The sequence below is a fragment of the Eurosta solidaginis genome, chromosome 3 (genome assembly GCF_040869045.1).
Source record: "Eurosta solidaginis isolate ZX-2024a chromosome 3, ASM4086904v1, whole genome shotgun sequence".
Classification (NCBI taxonomy): Eukaryota; Metazoa; Arthropoda; class Insecta; order Diptera; family Tephritidae; genus Eurosta; species Eurosta solidaginis.
This window is the reverse complement of record NC_090321.1, coordinates 174,367,538-174,386,670: the sequence shown is the minus strand read 5'-3', so window position 1 is coordinate 174,386,670 and position 19,133 is coordinate 174,367,538. Positions and strand designations below refer to the sequence as shown.

Below are 19,133 nucleotides of genomic sequence, written 5' to 3'. Positions count from 1 at the left end.
CATTTTCAAATTTCTAAGGGTATTTCGCTGAAGCGACACGTGGAAGCAACATGGCCACAAAGAGTGAAGTTCATCGCTAAGAAGATTTAACGATGAGCTGTACGAGCTCTACGCAAACATCAACGTAGTCCAGCGAATTAAAATGCAGCGGCTGCGCTGGCTAGGCCATGTTATGCGAATGAAAGATGACGCTCCGGCCAAGAAAGTGTTTCTATCGGAACCCGGCTATGGAAGCAGAGATAAAGGGCGGCCCCACTCCGCTGGAAGAACCAGGTGAAAACGATTTAAACTCCCTTGGTGTGACCAATTGGCGCCGGTTGGTAGAGAGGAGCACCTGGAGCGCCTTGTTGGACGGCCATAACCGTTTAAAAGGTTCAGCGCCAATTATGTAAGTCATCGCTAATTAGGTTTTTTGCACAAGCGGATGCCTACAAGGCCGACAGAAAAATCGGGGAAGAAAATGGAGACGATCTCACATTCATTACTTTATACCGCGCAGTATATCTTATTACACCTCGACATAAGTCGCAGGGATTGCACATTAGCGGCAACTTAGCTGCAGAGGAAGAAAGCGGGCTTCGAGGGAGACACGTTTCACTCGGGCTCTACTTGACCCATGCCACCCACCACCTTTTCAACTGAAATGTGAATCAACGCATCTGACAGCTTTTAGCGTGGCCCCTCCTGTTTAAACTGATAGTTTCCTCAGAATGTCTTAAGATAATTTGGGTAACAATTTTTTTTGGTCACCTAATGACACACCCTGCATGTTACCTTACCATGGAATAATGTACATAACTGTCGCATTGGCATTTCAATATTAGAGCATGAACTTGAACTTATAATACAAACAGACATGTATGCACCCACATAATGCACACAGTCATATGTAGCTACGCTGAAAACAATAGCGACAGGTTTTGCCACTTTGTCATTTCCATCCTTCGTTTGGGCATGCATATGAATATACATTCATACAAACATTTATCATACTCCTATGTAACTAGAACTAAACTACATTTCTTATTATATTGAATAAACTAGTCTACAGTGAAACTCCAAGAGGCATTGTTTAATTTCGCGATTTTTCTTCTAATTTAGAGCACAGCTCATTCCCTGTTTTTGAATTTATTCCGCGGTAAGAAAGCTTCTTCGCCCTACAAATTTAAACAGGTTGAGGATTTTTAGTCGGGGCGTAGTACTGCTACTTTAACAACAGGGAAGTCCTTCACTCCCTTTAAAGCGGATTTACATAAACCTTGGGCTTCTTCAAAGCGCAGAAAGGGGCAAAACGTTTCATTGTTACCTTATGGCGCTGTCAAAGCGTCAATGCTAATAAACTCGTTCAAAGCAAATATGTAAATCTTTGGAGTTTTATCTTATTCACATTATAAAATTTATAAATAAAAACTCGAAAATTGTACAAAATATAGTATAATTATCATATGTATATATATATAGCTTGCAACAAAATATATACTTACAATACAAAACTTCAATATATTAACAGTTCAACCACATACACTCTCGATAGGAAATAAGATGCAGCAAAAATGCTAGATGGCCAGCATTGACATCATTTATTTAACTTAAAATTACGTAGACCACCTGATTTCAACCGACTATCAAGCGTACTGCCAATTGGTTTTGTTTTAGAGGGTGAAACAGCACGCGAATTATTACTAAGTTCAAAGTTAATGCCAAAATGTTTGCCTGTTGTTGATGATGTGTTAATAGCAAGGCGTGGCTTTTTCATAATAGAATACTGTAAAAATATAAAACAAAAGACAAATGTTTTAAAGAACTTTCAACAAATTTATATGTAACTTTACCTTTTCTGTAATATCACTTTGAGTTTTACGCAGCAGCCCGGATCCGCTCCCACTACCATTTGAAGTAATTGCTTTCTCAGCCTTTTTCGGCGATATTTTTAATGTCGCCAATTTTGTGGTTGTCACACATGCCTGATTTGACTGAATGTCATGATTGCGCTTAAATAATGGTAGCAGACCAATGCTACTGGACTTAATATTGAGATATGGAGACTGAGAATCTTCAATTTTTTTAATATTCTCTTTCTGTAAAGCAAAGTTAACATGGTAAGTTAGTTTGGTGCTGTTATATATTATATATATTGTAGAGAGTTTATGCTTATACTAACAATGGTTGGAGAAAGTGTTTGCCGCTTTTCGGGCAAAGCAATGGGCAGTATATCTATGCTCTGCCTGCGATGGTTGGTAATAGGATTAAGTGTTGCTTTAGCTTCATAAGTTTTTATCTGTAAAACAAAGAAAATCAGCATTTAGTATAAAGATCACGGTTCGTTTGCGCTTTATTATTAATACTTTTTCTTGCAGTTGATAATTTTCGCTTTCCAACTGTGAAATGCGTTCTTCGCACGATCTAAAAAAAAAAATAATAATAAATTGGTTTCCATACCATGAGATCAGCGCAAAAACCACGATCACACCATGTAGTCATTAAGTAGTCAGAAAGATTAAACATGACTGCTTATTGCTTAGTCTACTTGACGGTTTTTGTTCTGAATGAACTTCTAAGTTTGATATATTACTTTTTAAAGGCCATTTCCTGACGTAAGTTATCTTGCATCACCTTCATGGCTTTGCGCAAGTCAGTCTTTTTAGTTTCACAAGCGCGAAGTTCTCTGAAAAAAAAAAAAAACGATACAATATTTTAAATAAATGACTTTAAGAGCTGAGTTTGTTTAGTATGATTTGGATATACATATAGTAAGACCGCAGTAAATGCATTGTACACCCCTACTCTAGTGACCACTAATTCCTTTGGGGCTTAGATAATTCATGTAGTTTTTGTTGTAGTTGCTGATGTAAAAGGGGACAAGAAAGACCACAGACCCGAAATTCGAGGGTTCGAAACACATCGTTTCCGATGCAGTCGGGATAATGAAAAATGGTGCTAGTATCGGATTGATATCAGCAACCACTAAAATGTAGTGTTTTTGGTGCGATTACAACAAAAGCGATAACAAGGACGGCGATACTACCGCTGCGGGTTAGGGGCTTAGAATATACCCGCGGTAGGTATGCCTGTCGTAAGAGGCGACTAAATTACCAAATTGATTCAAGGGGATGTGTAGCGCAACCCTTTCAAGGGGTTGCCATCGCAATATATAGCTTCTGTTGTTGTTCTTGTTGTTGTAGCGATAAGGTTTCTCCCCGAAGGCTTTGGGGAGTGTTATCGATGTGATGGTCCTTTGCCGGATACAGATCCGGTACGCTCCGGTAACACAGCACCATTAAGGTGCTAGCTCGACCATCTCGGGAACGATTTATATGGCCACATTAAACCTTAAGGCCATCCCTCCCTCCCCACACCAAGTTCCATGAGGAGCTTGGAGTCGCCAAAGCCTCGTCTGTTAGTGAAACAGGATTTGCGGATAGGTGAGGTTGACAATTGGTTTTGGAGAAGCTATATGTTGCGCTGGCAACCTGAAGGGTTGCGCTACACAGCCCCTTGATTCTGGTATTTTAGTCACCTCTTACGACAGGCATACCTAGCGCGGGTATATTCTGACCTCCTAACTCGCTGGGGGTATATATAGCTTCTCAAACCCAATTGTCAACCTCACCTAACCGTGGCGAATCCTGTTTCTTTAACAGCCGAGATTCTGGCGACCCCAAGTTCCTTATGGATCTAGGGGGTGGGTGGGCGGAATGGCCTGGACGGTTTCATGTGGTTGTTGTTGTTGTAGCAATGCTTGCCCCACTTAATAGCTGCGACCGATCACAAATTGTTATCAATATCCTCCAACGGGAGTCCAAGGAAGCTTGCTGTTTCAACAGGGGTGGACCATAATGAAAGGGGTGTTAGAGGCGTTGGTTCCACATTACAATTAAAGAGATGGTTGGTGTCATGTGGGGACACGTTGCAAGCGGGGCATACATTTTGTATGTCGGGGTTGATTCTGGATATGTAAGAGTTTAACCTGTTACAGAATCCAGAACGAAGTTGAGGCAGAGTGACTCGCGTTTCCGTGGGGAGTATGCGTTCCTCTTCCGCAAGTTTTGGGTTCTGTTCCCTGAGTACTGGATTCACCGGGCAATTCCCGGCATAAACGTCCGACGCCTGTATTTCCTCAAAATGCTTACGGAGATGACTCCTTAAGTCCCTAGGCGGTGTTGGCTCATCAATCAGATGTCTGTTGGGATACCCAGGCTTCTGGGTAATCAACAGGAACTGTTTGGTTAGCATCTCATTTTTCTCCCTGCTGGGGAGTATTCTCGACTCATTATGTAGATGGTGTTCTGGGGACATAAGAAGACAACCCGCAGCGGTTCTGAGCGCAGTATTTTTGCAGGCTTGGTCATACCAAATCGTTCCCGAGATGGTCGGGCTTGTCCCTTAATGGTGCTTGTTATCGGAACGTACCGGATGTGCATGCGGCAAAGGACCATCAACATTGATAACACCTCCCAAGGCCTTCGGGGAGTGTCCTTATCGCTACAAAAACAACACCATACTACCGCTGCAATTTTCCTTCCCAAGGCAGTCGGTTCTATGTACCGGAGCGACTCGGGATTTTTCCCGACCAAGGACTGTCATTTCAGTGTGACCCCATTTAATTTGTTTCGTGCCTCCCACAAATTGTCATCCTCCCAGCAGCTCCTTGCAGCAGGACTGCTACATATTTTCTTACTCCGGGAAGGTATCGAACCCAATCCGGGTCCGTCTCCTGACCCCGGTCCTGAGAAATGGTTTTGCTGCATTTGCCAGAAAAGAATTTTTTGGGCCGGTCATACTCTGTTCAGTGTGTCTCGTGCAAGGGATGGTTGCATCGGACTGGTTGTTCTGCGCTTGATCCCAAAACCCGACGTCCACGTAACTTTTATAAATCTTTTGTGGCTCCTTGCTGCTCACGCCCAAGGGCGTCCCGTAGTCTACGCCTAAGCGCCCCTCCACTACCTTCCAGCAGCCTCGCTGCTCAGCAAGCCACAACAAGTACCCGCTGCTGCTCGCGCCCCACGGCGCCAACAACTCAAACAGCTGATACCACTCATAACAACTACCTTCGTAGTAGAGCTGGTAGCAATGCTGAGCATCAGCCCCTGCCCCCGTCTTCTTCTCCCCCCCTCTTTTCTGGCAGCAATCGTGCAGGTCAGGGAAACAGACTCTTAGTCCCTACCTCCGTTTGCACCGTCTGCCAACACAGAATATATAGGTTTGCGACATCCGCTCAATGCAGCTCATGCCTTGGGTGGTGCCACTTTCCTAGATGTTCTGGTCTCCGCGACGGCAACCCCTCGACGGGTTTCATCGCGCCATGTTGCCAGGTCGCAAACCCAAATCATACGGGTACCCCAATGCTTGCCCAAGGGCGCCCAGTCCCAAGGCCACAACAGCAATTGCGTCCTGGCCTTCCACAACCTAGGCGTAGTCACCCGTCACTTACCCCTAGAGTGGCGGCGTCACCCCTCATGCACTTCAGAATTCTGCAGTTAAACTGTAATGGACTAACTGGGAAGATTACGGAGATAGTCTATTTCATGAAACGGCACACATCCGCATTGCTGTGATTCAAGAGACTAAACTCACAGCAAGATCTGCATTGCAGACCTGCTCTGGGTATAACGTCCACAGGAAAGACCGCGAGAGCGGAAATGGAGGCTGTCTCGCGTTTATCATACACCACTCTGTGCAATATTATATATTTGATCCTGGCATCCACCGCAGGGACAATGTCTTAGAACGTCAAGGCCTATCTGTCCGGTCAGGCGATGCAAATCTAGAAATCATCAACATCTACATCCCTCCTGTCACCTGTTGCCCCAGTGGATACCGCCCTAAAATCGAGGCCTTACTCACTGGCAACAATCGCATTATCTTAGGCGATTTCAATGCCCATCACGACCTATGGCATTCAAACTTGCGGGCGGACAATAGGGGTGAGATGTTGGCGGATCAAATAGAAGAAACGACGTTCTGCACAATAAACGGAGACGCCCCCACACGTATGGTAGGAAGCTGTCATAGCTCGCCAGATATCTCAATCGTAAGCGCAAAACTCGTAAACTGCGTCAAATGGCAGCCGATGGTAACATTGGCATCCGACCACCTGCCCATACTTATTTCGTTCGAGCGTACCGCCGACTTCATCGTCACCGAAAAACGCACTTTCATAAACTTCAAAAAAGGAAAGTGGGAAGTATATAAATCTGCAACAGACAGCAGCTTTGCTGCCCTCCCTATCCCGACTGATGCCCGCCAAGGGGAGCGTGCCTTCCGTAAGGTTGTTGTTGTAGCAGTGCTTCGCCCCACCTAACAGACGCGACCGATCACAAACTGTCATCAATATCCTCTAACGGGAGTCCAAGGAAACTTGCTGTTTCAACAGGGGTGGACCATAGGGAAAGGGGTGTTAGAGGCGTTGGTTCCACATTACAATTAAAGAGATGGTTGGTGTCATGTGGGGACACATTGCAAGCGGGGCATACATTTTGTATGTCGGGGTTGATTCTGGATAGGTAAGAGTTTAACCTGTTACAGTATCCAGAACGAAGTTGAGCCAGAGTGACACGCGTTTCCCTGGGGAGTATGCGTTCCTCTTCCGCAAGTTTTGGATACTTTACTTTGAGTACTGGGTTCACCGGGCAATTCCCGGCATAAAGCTCCGACGCCTGTTTGTGGAGTTCACCAAGGACCTGCTTGTGTTTTTTCGTTTCATACGGCTGTGTTCTCAGATGCCGTATTTCCTCAAAATGCTTACGGAGATGACTCCTTAAGCCCCTAGGCGGTGCTGGCTCGTCAATCAGATGTCTGTTGGGATGCCCAGGTTTCTGGGTATTCAACAGGAACTGTTTGGTCAGCATCTCGTTTCTTTCCCTGATGGGGAGTATTCTCGCCTCATTATGTAGATGGTGTTCTGGGGACATAAGAAGACAGCCCGTGGCAATTCTGAGAGCAGTATTTTGGCAGGCCTGTAGCTTCTTCCAGTGGGCAATTTTTAGGCTTGGCGACCATATGGGTGACGCGTAGCACGTAATCGGCTGGCTAATTGCTTTGTATGTAGTCATGAGCGTTTCTTTATCTTTTCCCCAGGTACTGCCAGCAAGGGATTTGAGGATTTTGTTACGGCTCTGAATTCTCGAAACAATTGCGGCTGCGTGCAATCCTGCGATCCTGATCAAACGTCACACCCAAGATTTTGGGGTGTAGAACAGTCGGTAGCGTAGAGCCATCGACGTGGATGTTCAAAATGGTCGACATTTGGGACGTCCATGTTGTAAATAAGGTCGCGGAAGATTTAGTCGGTGATAATGCCAGGTTTCGCGAGGCGAAAAAACTGGAGAGATCAGGGAGGTAGCCGTTTATTTTATTGCATAGCTCATCGATCTGTGGGCCTGGGCCTGTGGCCATTACTGTGCAGTCATCGGCGTAGGAAACGATTGTGACTCCTTCCGGTGGTGAAGGTAGCTTAGATATGTAGAAATTAAACAAAAGTGGGGATGGGACACCACCCTGTGGCACCCCTTGTTTAATTCTCCTTGGCTTTGATGTTTCGTTTCTAAATAGCACCGATGCCTGCCGACCACCCAGATAATTTGCGGCCCACCTTTTAAGACATGGGGGAAGGGTAGACCCTTCCAGGTCTTGCAGTAACGAGCCATGGTTGACCGTATCTAAAGCTTTTGATAGGTCTAGCGCTACGAGTACTGTTCTATGGTGGGGGTTTTGATTTAAACCGCAATTTAAGGTCATTGAATCCGCCTCGGCACATTTCATTCCCGCCGGAAGAATTCCCGAAATCCGGCCCCACTTCCCGGCGGAGGCCGCGAGCTTAGCGAGGGAACGCGACCTTATAAGACAGCTTGATCCAGGCTACCCCCAAATAAGGGATATAAACCAACGCATCAGATTGCTTGTGGACGAACACAAGCGGGCGAAATGGGAAGAGCACCTAAGAGGTTGTAACCTCTCTACCGGTGAAGGTAAACTTTGGTCCACCGTAAAGTCCCTATCGAATCCGACTAAGCACAAAGACAAAGTTTCCATCGCCTTTGGCGATAAGTGCTGTCGGATGCGGAAAAATGCGCGAGCGCTTTCTGCCGACAATATATAATGCATCCTACGGTCGACAAAGATAGACGGAGAGCCAATAGACACGCACATAAACACAAATTCAGCGCGTCACCAATCACCATCACCGCTAGAGAGGTTGAGGACGCCATTGGTCGCGCTAAACCATCCAAAGCAGTGGGCCCAGACGGCATAGCCATGCCGATGCTTAAAAACCTAGGGAAAGAGGGTTTCAAATATTTAGCGCATGTCTTCAACCTATCTCTCTCCACCTTTGCCATACCCGAGAAATGGAAAATGGCCAAGGTGGTCCCGCTACTACAGCCTGGGAAACCAGCTAACGTAGGTGAGTCATATCGTCCGATATCTCTCCTATCGCCAGTGGCGAAGACGCTTGAAGCCATTTTGCTCCCTTATTTCCAAGCACATTTGCAGCTAGCCCCTCATCAGCATGGCTTCAGAAAACTCTATAGCACTACCTCCGCGCTAAATGTCATTAGCACCCAGATAAATTGCGGTTTGAATCAATACCCCCACCATAGAACAGTACTCGTAGCGCTAGACCTATCAAAAGCCTTTGATACGGTCAACCATGGCTCATTACTGCAAGACCTGGAAGGGTCTACCCTTCCCCCATGTCTTAAAAGGTGGACCGCAAATTATCTGGGTGGTCGGCAGGCATCGGTGCAATTCAGAAACGAAACATCAAAACCAAGGAGAATTAAACAAGGGGTGCCACAGGGTGGTGTCCTATCCCCACTTTTGTTTAATTTCTACATATCTAAGCTACCTTCACCACCGGAAGGAGTCACAATCGTTTCCTACGCCGATGACTGCACAATAATGGCCACAGGCCTAGGCCCAGAGATCGATGAGCTATGCAATAAAATAAACGGCTATCTCCCTGATCTCTGCAGTTTTTTCGCCTCGCGAAACCTGGCATTGTCACCGACTAAATCTTCCGCGACCTTATTTACAACATGGACGCCCCAAATGTCGACCATATTGAACATCCACGTCGACGGCACTACGCTACCGACTGTCCTACACCCCAAAATCTTGGGTGTTACGTTTGATCAGTATCTACATTTTGGTGCGCACGCAACCGCAATTGTTCCGAGAATTCAGAGCCGTAATAAAATCCTCAAATCCCTTGCTGGCAGTACCTGGGGAAAAGATAAAGAAACGCTCATGACCACATACAAAGCAATTAGCCAGCCGATTACGTGCTACGCGTCACCCATATGGTCGCCAAGCCTAAAAACTACCCACTGGAAGAAACTACAGGCCTGCCAAAATACTGCTCTCAGAATCGCCACGGGCTGTCTTCTTATGTCCCCAGAACACCATCAGGGAGAGAAATGAGATGCTGACCAAACAGTTTCTGTTGAATACCCAGAAACCTGGGCATCCCAACAGACATCTGATTGACGAACCAGCACCGCCTAGGGGCCTAAGGAGTCATCTCCGTAAGCAATTTGAGGAAATACGGCACCTGAGAACCCAGCCGTATGAAGCGAAAAAACACAAGCAGATCCTTGGTGAACACCATAGACAGGCGTCGGACCTTTATGTCGGGAATTGCCCGGTGAATCCAGTACTTGAAGAAAAATATCCAGAACTCGCGGAAGAGGAACGCATACTCCCCAGGGAAACGCGTGTCACTCTTGCTCAACTTCGTTCTGGATACTGTAACAGGTTAAACTCTTACCTATCCAGAATCAACCCCGATATACAAAATGTATGCCCCGCTTGCAATGTGTCCCCACATGACACCAACCATCTCTTGAATTGTAATGTGGAACCAACGCCTCTAACACCCCTTTCCTTATGGTCCACCCCTGTTGAAACGGCAAGTTTCCTTGGACTCCCGTTAGAGGATATTGATGACAATTTGTGATCGGTCGCGGCTATTAGGTGGGGCGAGCATTGCTACAACAACAACAACAACCGCTGCAATAAGTACATCTTGATACTGACAGCCGTGCTCAAAGAATTTCATCGCATACAAAATAGCTTCATCGCAAATTGGTATATAGACCTTTGAAGAAATATGAGAGCTTTTGCCTTCTAGAATAACATAGTCCAAGAAAGTACGACTAGATAATTAGAAAGAAGCGACTGAACTCACAGATATAATAGGCTTTACATGGTCGCATTAAATCGTTGTCGAGATGATCGCGTTAGTACCTTAATTATTCGAATTTCCGGAACATACCGGATCAATTTCTGGGAAGGGACCATAATAATCGATTATACTCCCCAAAAACCTACAAGGAGTGTCTTTATTGCAACAAAAAGAAGACGATGTAAATAAATAAATACAAGACGCGATAAACTCCGAAGAGATTTTAGGCCTAGATGGATGAAGCATATGTTCTAAATTTTGATTTGGGTCCTTAACCAAAATTTATTTAGCTGATAATGCTGCACATCATTAATTTTATGGGTAAAGCTGCCTTAGTATCTAAGAGGCATGTACAATAGACAATATAATTGCCTTTTCCGCCTCAATCCGATTTTGAGTCCACAGTTCTCAAACTTACCGCTTAAGTGCTGCAACCCAAGTGCTCAAACGAAAGGGATCCCTTTCAGTTTTCAACATTTTGTCGGCTTCAGCATTTGTGGCTGCGAGTATTGAATGCACCGACTCAGCGGTTTTGATTTGTTGTTTTAGACGTTCTACTTCTTTGCGTAGTTCATCGGCCATCTTTGCTTCGGTTTTAACAATCTTTAACTGGAAAGTATTAAAATAGAGAATTGTTATCTACTCACTATTTAAACATTTAAAACTAACTTGCTCTGAATAGGACTGAATAGTGAAATCGTTTTTATGAATTTTCTCGTCCATTGCCTTTATTGTTTTCCTGTTGAGTATAAAGAGTTTTGCTGTTCTATATAAGTAGCTAAAAACAAACTTTCACTCCAACTTACACCGCCATTAATTGTTGGGATTTCAGGTCTTTTATCTGCTGTTCGGCTTTAGACAGCTCCTTTTCTTTCTCCTTCATTTGCAGATTCACGTTGTCCATTTGCTCTTGCAGGGAGCCCACGTCAATGGTACTAACATCCAAATTCGCCAAATTAAAGTAAATTCGAAATACGTTACGATCCGTACACCTAGTGCGACACTGCGGGCACGACTTCGACCTGTTTTTTTTTTGTTTTCTTCGGTGAAATAAAAGCTTCATTCATTCATGCATTGACTTTCTTACCTTTCCATCCATTTTTTGAGACATCTTATGTGGAACATATGGCCACAATTGGTTGCATGCACATCATCTGAGGCGATGAAGAGTTCAGCACAAATAACACAATTCAAATTAAGCATCTTGATATTTTATACAAATTTATTTAACAATTATCTAACAACAAACACATTGGGCTGCATGCGAGAACGCGTTTTTTCAATAAAAATTATTAACTGTTTAATTTCCTCAATTGTTTTGTTTACCGCTGTTGCCGCCAATTTATTTGCCCAAATATAAAAAAATGTACCACACGTTAGTACAACTGTCAAATTCAGCTGTTATCCGAGACGAAAACCAGTAATGTTTGATTTGTAAAGTCTGCTAGTTCTCGATTATTTTTGCTACGAAAAGTACTGCTGAAAATAGATACTAGATGAAGGCAATTCCATTCCCATTGTTTGGTTGTAATTTTTGAAAAACCGAAAAGTATTGGAAAGGGTACTATAACTCAACTCTACCTTTCAATATATCGTGAGGTAATTATTTACGACAGCATGACACTGCTAATACGTGTCCAAAAATATCGAGAGAGGTGTCAAACGACGCGTCTTGACATCAGTATTAATAATCCGAAGGCGGAAAATAAAAATTTTAACTTGTTCAAAAGATATTCACGAAAAACCGAAAAAGACCAGCGGGTACATCCGAAACCGGGGGTGGTATCAATAGTATTTTTGCGCAGAACACCTTTCTGCGTTGGCGGCCTTCGGCCGCGCTTATAAAAAATTACCCTGGATGGGTCCAACACCGGTTTGGAGACCAAAACTAGGCTTAAGTGCAGTATATGGACAATTCCAAAATCAAAAAATGAAGTATTATGAGGATTGATAGACATGGTCAGGGTGAGTATAACTACACAATTTTGTTTGTGGGCAAATGACAATAACAGGAGTTATTAAGGGTCAAAGTTCATATGAAGCATTTTTTTAAATCTAAATTTCTCTTTAAGTAGTGAACCGATTTTCAAAACTTTTTCATTGTATAGGTAGTAAAATTACCTTTCATTTGATATGCTGCTTGTATTCCTATCCCGTAAAATACTTAAAAAATTCGATGTTTAAAAGTGCTATATTTACTAAGTAACTTACGCATATTTATTTATACATATGTATGTATGTGTATGTATATTGAAATAAAGCCAGTATGGCCTTATTGCCATTTTCAAAACATGGTTGTTGTAATTTTATTAGGCTGTACCTAAAAACGCGTAAAAGAGTGCGTACCGTGGCATGTTGCCACGGTTCAGGCAACCACCCGGCTTGGCATGGCATAGCCCAGGGTTATTTAAATAAGCGCGGCCAAAGGCCGCCAACTCGGAAAGGTGTTCTGCACATAAAGGAAACAAATACCAGGTGTTCTGCGCAGAATTACTGTTAATTTGCCCAAAATTAAGTTTTGGTATACCAGGAACAGGACAGTTGGTATTGCATTGATGGGACTAAGGATATTATATATTAATTTAAATGAAAGCTTAAATTATTTCCCATCTACCAAACTATATTTTCATATATTTAATACAGCAATTAAATTAAAAAAAAAATAAGTTTTTAAAAATTTTGATATGTTTTTTAAAAAATTATATTATTTCAGGAAATTCTTTGAAGTTATATACTTAAGATATACATCAAATGAAAGGTATTGGAAATACATATCCAACCACGTCAAAGTTTTGAAAATCGGTTCAATACTTTAGAAGTAATTTAAATTTAAAAAAAAGCTTATTATGAACTTTGACCTTTAATAACTTTTGTTGTTGTTGTTTGCCCAACAAAAAAAAATATACCGTTATATTTCTTTTATTAATACCTATCGATCTCAATTTTTCGTTTTTTTATATCAGCATTGTCCGTATACTGCACTTGTTCCCAAAACTATATCCGCATAAAACACTTCTGCTCACAATTTTTGTGGGTATAACACCATTAAAACAACCACATGGAAATCGTCACCTTCAACTGCAAATATCTCCGGACAGAGATAAAATTTTTCTTTTCCGCCTTTGGAATATTGTTCTCGAGATTAATACGCGTCTTTTGACACCTCTTGATATTTTTTTGACTCGTATTAGCAGTGTCATGCTGTCGTAAAGAATTACCCAAGGTGGTAGTGTAGTTTATAGTACCCACCGAAATTCGGACCAAATTCCTCGAGTGAGGTATTAAAAGACGAGTTTTAACGTCTCTAGATTACGAATCAGAAAACGGAATTTAACTTTGGTAAAAGTCTAGTTTAGGGGGTCGACTGCTAATACGCTACCAAAAATATCGAGAGAGGTGCCAAAAGACGTATATTGACCTCGACAACAATCCGAAGGCGGAAAAGAAAACTTGTATCTCTGTCCGGAGATATTTGCAGTTGAAGTTGGCGATTTTCGTGTGGTTGTTGTATTGTTGTTGTACCCACAAAAAAAATGTGACCATTTACAGCCCAATTCTAAACAAAAATTGCGTGCGAGTTTTTCCCTTCTCCCATTCCTCCTATTCTAAATAAAAATTCCTTGTGAGTTTTTTCACTTATCCCTTTCCTCCTATTCTGAACAATGTTCGAAAAAGCGTGAATGTGAGGGAGAAATCTCCGCCATTTCATAGGAGTTTTTTCACTTGTTACATTAAACGGAATGCATCAAAATAGTTAAAGGAAATTGGTTCTTTTAAAAGCCTTCCGCGATTTACAACCAGCTTGACTGAATTTTTGTATGTGTGCGTGTCGGGTATTTGACGCTTGCCCCGCGACTATCAAATAAACAGCCATCAATCAAGCATTGAGAAACCGTAGCGTTCGGACGTGAATATGCCGTCATCGGATGATGACTTTTTTTACTTGCAACTACAGCAGTTTTATTAAATAATAAAAAAATTAATAAAAATTTTATTAAATAATAATAAAAGCTTTACATTCCATAAAGCTGCTAAAAATTGATAATTTTCAATAAATTTTAATATGAATTGCTGTTCTCCCGCTCACTTGTTCATTTTGAATGTCGACACAAACTAAATACAACACTGCGTTTTGTCAATCACACCCCGCGACTATCAAATAAGCTAGCGTCAAATGAAAAAATCAAAAAAACTTTGATTTTCATCAACGTGTAGCTGACAACAAATACGTGTGTCACGAAGCCACCCGACTGCACTAACACACACACAAAATTCAGTCAATCTGGTTGTAAATCGCGGGAGGCTCTAAGAAAGAACACTTATTTGTACAAATTTGTGCTAAAATATGTATGTACATTATACCACAATATTCTTTATTTTAAGTCGATGAGTATATCATAAGCAACGGAAGAGATCCTGGTATACATCCAGAAATTGCACAAGGATTTCCTGGGGTGGTTAAAACATTTTTTTATTAATTTCGTGCGGGTGGCATCATCAAAAATTTCCATGACTGACGAATTTGCAATAACACCTGGCGCAATGGTGTAGGTGGCTCATTTCATCAGCTGATTTTATTCGTTTCATTGTACTGGCATAGAGACTGTCAAAAGGAGATGGCAAACGTAAAATGCAAACGATGCATTAGCAATTATGCCCTGCGTGGTGGTAAAGTTTTACCTAATTTGGCGCACAACGTTCCCGCAGGACACCAAAGTTGCAAAGTTTTACGCTTTCTCTACGTTCCATCCACCTATTATCAATACAACGGTTTGACAACCGGAACGCGACCGGTATAGTGCTGTAGGGATGAGCCAACGATAACAATGAACCAATCCATAATCGCCGCCACAGTTAGATAACTGCATTTTTCCATCGCTGAATGGAAAAAGAAAAAGGAAAGAAAAATTTTGCTTAGCAGCCGGACGGCGTCGTGCGCCATTGTAGAAAAGATCTTTGGTCAGAAAAGTGTTGAAGTGAAATTGTGCCGTGCAAATTGTGAGCAAGAGACAAACTTACTCAATCTAGCTCAAAATGAATATAAAAAAATCACCTAATTCTAGTAGGGAATGCGTCGGATATATGACTAATAGAGAATATAGCGCGTAAACCCACACGTACATGTGACGCCGATTGGGCGATGTCGCCGAACTGAAAATTACGTCGATCACAATTAGAAATACACTACTCAGTCACAAATATTAATTAATATAATCAAGATTGCTATACTAAAGTGGTAACAAATATATCTATGTAAGGATTACCGGAAAAGGAATACGCGAAATTTGTTCCATTCGGCAGATAATACCCGTAGTGTACATACAATTGGAACTGACGAGCGCCGCCTTCAAATGCAGAGTAAGAATTGCCTCAACTCGTACTTACTTAATAAAATCCTGAAGGCTGAAGAGCGTAAGTTTACATTTTAAAATTGAAAATTACCTCCGAAATGAATGAATGCAATTGGCAATTGTTTAACCTACTTGCAGGACAAGCTAAATTGGCAAACATCGTATTATTAATATTAAGCAATAGTATTTGAGAGACATCACGTGTCTCCTCCGCGCGTGCGAGGAGCACGGGGGTGTTGGAATATTCCCAACGATTGCCATGCAATATCCCTGATTCCACAACTTTAGAAGAAAGAAAAAAAAAGCGAGGTTGGCGTTTTGTCATCTTTGCCCTTCTTGGTGTTTGGTAAGCGAAAAACTATTGGAAATTGTGCACAAATTTAATGATCTAAAAGAAGTATTGAATGAAAAACAAAATTCGTTAAAAAAGAGAGCGGAAGTGAAGAATAATAAAGAATTTGATTTTATGGTTTGTATGTTCTCAATTATGTGTTAACTATTGATGACGTGCACAAAACGGTGTGGCAGAGCATAGCGTCGGCAGACAGAAACTGCTTGCATATATAGAAAATAAAAATCGGTAATAAAAAGCCATCGCAGTAGAAGTGAGCGAAAACTGCTTTATATATATTAAAGCACAGAATTCAAGAGAAGCTCATCAACGAATGCGGTCATTGTTCAAAAGTAAAGGATACACGTGTACCCATGCACATACATATATGTATATGCTGCTAAAATCGGAATGAAATACAGTGTCTTAAAAGTATTGCAAGTTATGGAGGTCTACCATCCCATGAGTTTACATATGTGGTGATGAATTAAGTCGAAAGGTTTTCAATGCATTGTTGGCGTGATTTTGCAAAGTTTCACAATCCTAAACATGGTACGAGTTTTTGGTAATCAATAACCAACTAAAATTGCTGGAGATCAATTTTGCTATCAACAGCATTTATATGAGTGTACGCAATAATTCGTTTCGTAACGACCATTGCCAACGCTTCCACAGCTACCACCCAACCGCGCCAACATCGCGCGCTGTCACTAACCAAGCCAAAGCCGCGCGCTCCCGCTACCACACATCAACCGCGCGAAACAACCGCACGCTAACACCACATTGCGTGCAATGCCGCGCGCAAACCCCAGCGATAGCGCTAGCCAACCAAACGCGCTACCACCAGCTATAGCGACAACGAAACCACGCGCTACTACCAACAACCGCGCGTTAACACCACATTGCGTGCAACGCCGCGCGCAAACCCCAGCGATAGCCCTAGCCAACCAAACGCGCTACCACCAGCTTTAGCGCCAACGAAACCACGCGCTGCCACCACCCTTGCGTGCAACACCACGCGCAACCACCAGCGGTAGCGCCAGCCAACCAAACGCGCAACCACCACCAATAGCGCAACGAAACCGTGCGTTGCCACCATTACTGCGTGCGACACCGCACGCGACCCCGGCAGCGCCTATTCAACTGCACAAGAACCACCGGACGTAACACCACCACCAATTTTAGTAGCAACAACAGCAGGGCCGCCGCATATAGGCTGCTTCAATCACCCAGCTGTGACAATTTACCGGCAATGACCTCATAGTACCAACTACCAGCAACAACATCTAAAGCGGTGAGTTCGTTGCGGATACGGAAAATATTTTCAAAAACAAGAAAATGAGAAATTCTGATGATTTTTTTTTACACTATTAAATCTACAAATTTTTATCTAAGCTTAGAACTTTACTTCTACCCTGGGTTTGTATTGTCTAATCCATTTCGGCCCAGACCGGTATAACACTTAATTTTGACAATTTTTTTTTCTCCAAGGCATCTGTGGATTTTCTTCAATATAATGTATATTTTGGGGAGAAAACTTGGAATACTCTTGAAAAGGGATGGTTAAAGAAAAATATATTTTTGATTAACTAACTAACATTAATTGGACTGGAACCCTGCACACTAAAAGAAATTCCAAGTAAATGCTTGGAAACGGTTTGAAATTCTCTAAAATTTTATGTAATCTTTGGAACTTTTCGAAAGCACGTTCGAAAACGGGTTTCATATTAAGAAAGCTTCTTGAAATTCAAAATTTTTTTTCGGAAATTCTCAATAAAAGATTCCTTTTGTGAATCCTCTAACTTTTCTAAAATATTAGAATTTGTTTATAAAGATTTCGGTATTAAAGAATCTTTCTTTTACTAACTAAAATAAAAGAAGGAACGGATGAAATTTCGAAATCATTACTGTTGAAAATAGGTTGATTCTTCACATCTTCAGCAGACGTATGTGAGAATCGAAAGAGCTCTTGTAACTTGAGCAGAACGTGTTGCTTCCAAACGGCTTCATGTTGCCCAAGTTTTGTGCTTTCCAATACTCTACCGGGTGTTTTTTCTTTGCAGCGCGATTACGAAAGAATATCGCTAGTGTTACAAGTTTTCTCCCTCCATAGCTTATAAAACAGCTCATACGAACCACAGCATCAGTTAAATATATAATCATAATTTATAGTAGCTTTACTTGAGCTTGTAAGTAAGAACCTTTTAACATAATGTTAGCAAAACTCTGATGTGACGAGGTCTTAACAATCAATTGCTAGCTTACGTAAATGGAAAAACAAACACATGATAGACTTGTTTATTTAGCACAAATTTGAATTAAAAAAAAAAAAAAAAAAACCTGCCTCCGTAAATATATTGTGTAGTTAGTCTTAATTTGCTATATTATTTATGTATCTATATTATTTTGAAACCTTATTAAAACCCGAACAACTCTACTTACCAGAATTATACAAGAAAAATTAGAAAAAGAAGTAACATAAGGTAAAATAAAATAAAATAGAATAATGAGACAAAACTAAGTTGAATTGAACTGAAATAAAATAAAATTAAATTAAACGGAACCAAGATAGAATAATATAAGATAAAATACGACAAAATTAAATTAAATGCACCAGAAATAAAATAAATCAGAATAAAATAAACGTTAATAAAACAATAAAGATTATAAATAATAACAATAAAAGAAAAGCAAACACAGTAAACTTAACCTAAATAGTCAAAGAAAGCATAAACTACAATAAAATAAAATAACATCAAATAAAATAAAATAAAACGCAATAAAGGTAGAATAGGTAGGAAGTGGAGGAAACTTTTAAAGAGGGAGTACAGGTACGCGTCAGAATGGTACCCCTACTAATCTAGCGTAAGAAAGAGATAGAAAAACTTAGAGTAGCAATTTTCTTAGGATCAGCCTTTGGGTTGTACTCACCGTTGAAAAGAATATCTAATTCAGTCAGATACTCTCACATCTTAAAATAAACTTACCCTTAGTTTTCTTTTGCTTAGGGTTTCCCGTATAATATTTTTTCATAAGCCTTAGTATAGCTTTAGTTATATAGCCTGTATTGCCATGTATATACGGAATAAATTTGTACTGAAATATTTTGATAATGAGTGTTGAATAAAATTTGTATTCTAAAACGGGAATGTTGGCAGTCCTTTTGATTTAGAAGGCACTAGGTAATACAGGTAAGGGGCCACCGAAAATTTAGGTGCGTCGGAGCCATGGTTTTGAGGGTGGCATCAGCACCGGGCGTCGCAACAAC

The 19,133-nt window shown here is 41.5% G+C and overlaps 1 protein-coding gene across 1 annotated transcript; it reads right to left on the bottom strand.

Annotated features, from left to right (window-relative positions):
• Positions 1-1,387: 1,387 nt before the first annotated feature.
• On the bottom strand, positions 1,388-11,547 carry nopo (no poles). Its single transcript, XM_067773902.1, has 9 exons — positions 11,271-11,547; positions 10,990-11,205; positions 10,853-10,922; positions 10,602-10,792; positions 2,573-2,665; positions 2,346-2,403; positions 2,162-2,278; positions 1,833-2,078; positions 1,388-1,765 (listed from the first exon to the last, which is right to left on the bottom strand). The coding sequence occupies exons 1-9, from the start codon at positions 11,384-11,386 to the stop codon at positions 1,577-1,579; spliced, it is 1,296 nt and encodes a 431-aa protein (XP_067630003.1). The 5' UTR covers positions 11,387-11,547; the 3' UTR covers positions 1,388-1,576.
• Between the last annotated feature and the right edge of the window lie 7,586 nt (positions 11,548-19,133).

What these genes read in the sequence shown, in the direction of transcription:
- nopo (XM_067773902.1), bottom strand. Translation starts at nt 11,386, where the DNA reads ATGCTTAATTTGAATTGTGTTATTTGTGCTGAACTCTTCATCGCCTCA. An exon ending in ATTATCAACTGCAAGAAAAA is followed by an intron (nt 2,279 to 2,345) that starts GTATTAATAATA and finishes TTTGTTTTACAG; the next exon opens with ATAAAAACTTATGAAGCTAA. An exon ending in AAACACTTTCTCCAACCATT is followed by an intron (nt 2,079 to 2,161) that starts GTTAGTATAAGC and finishes TTTGCTTTACAG; the next exon opens with AAAGAGAATATTAAAAAAAT.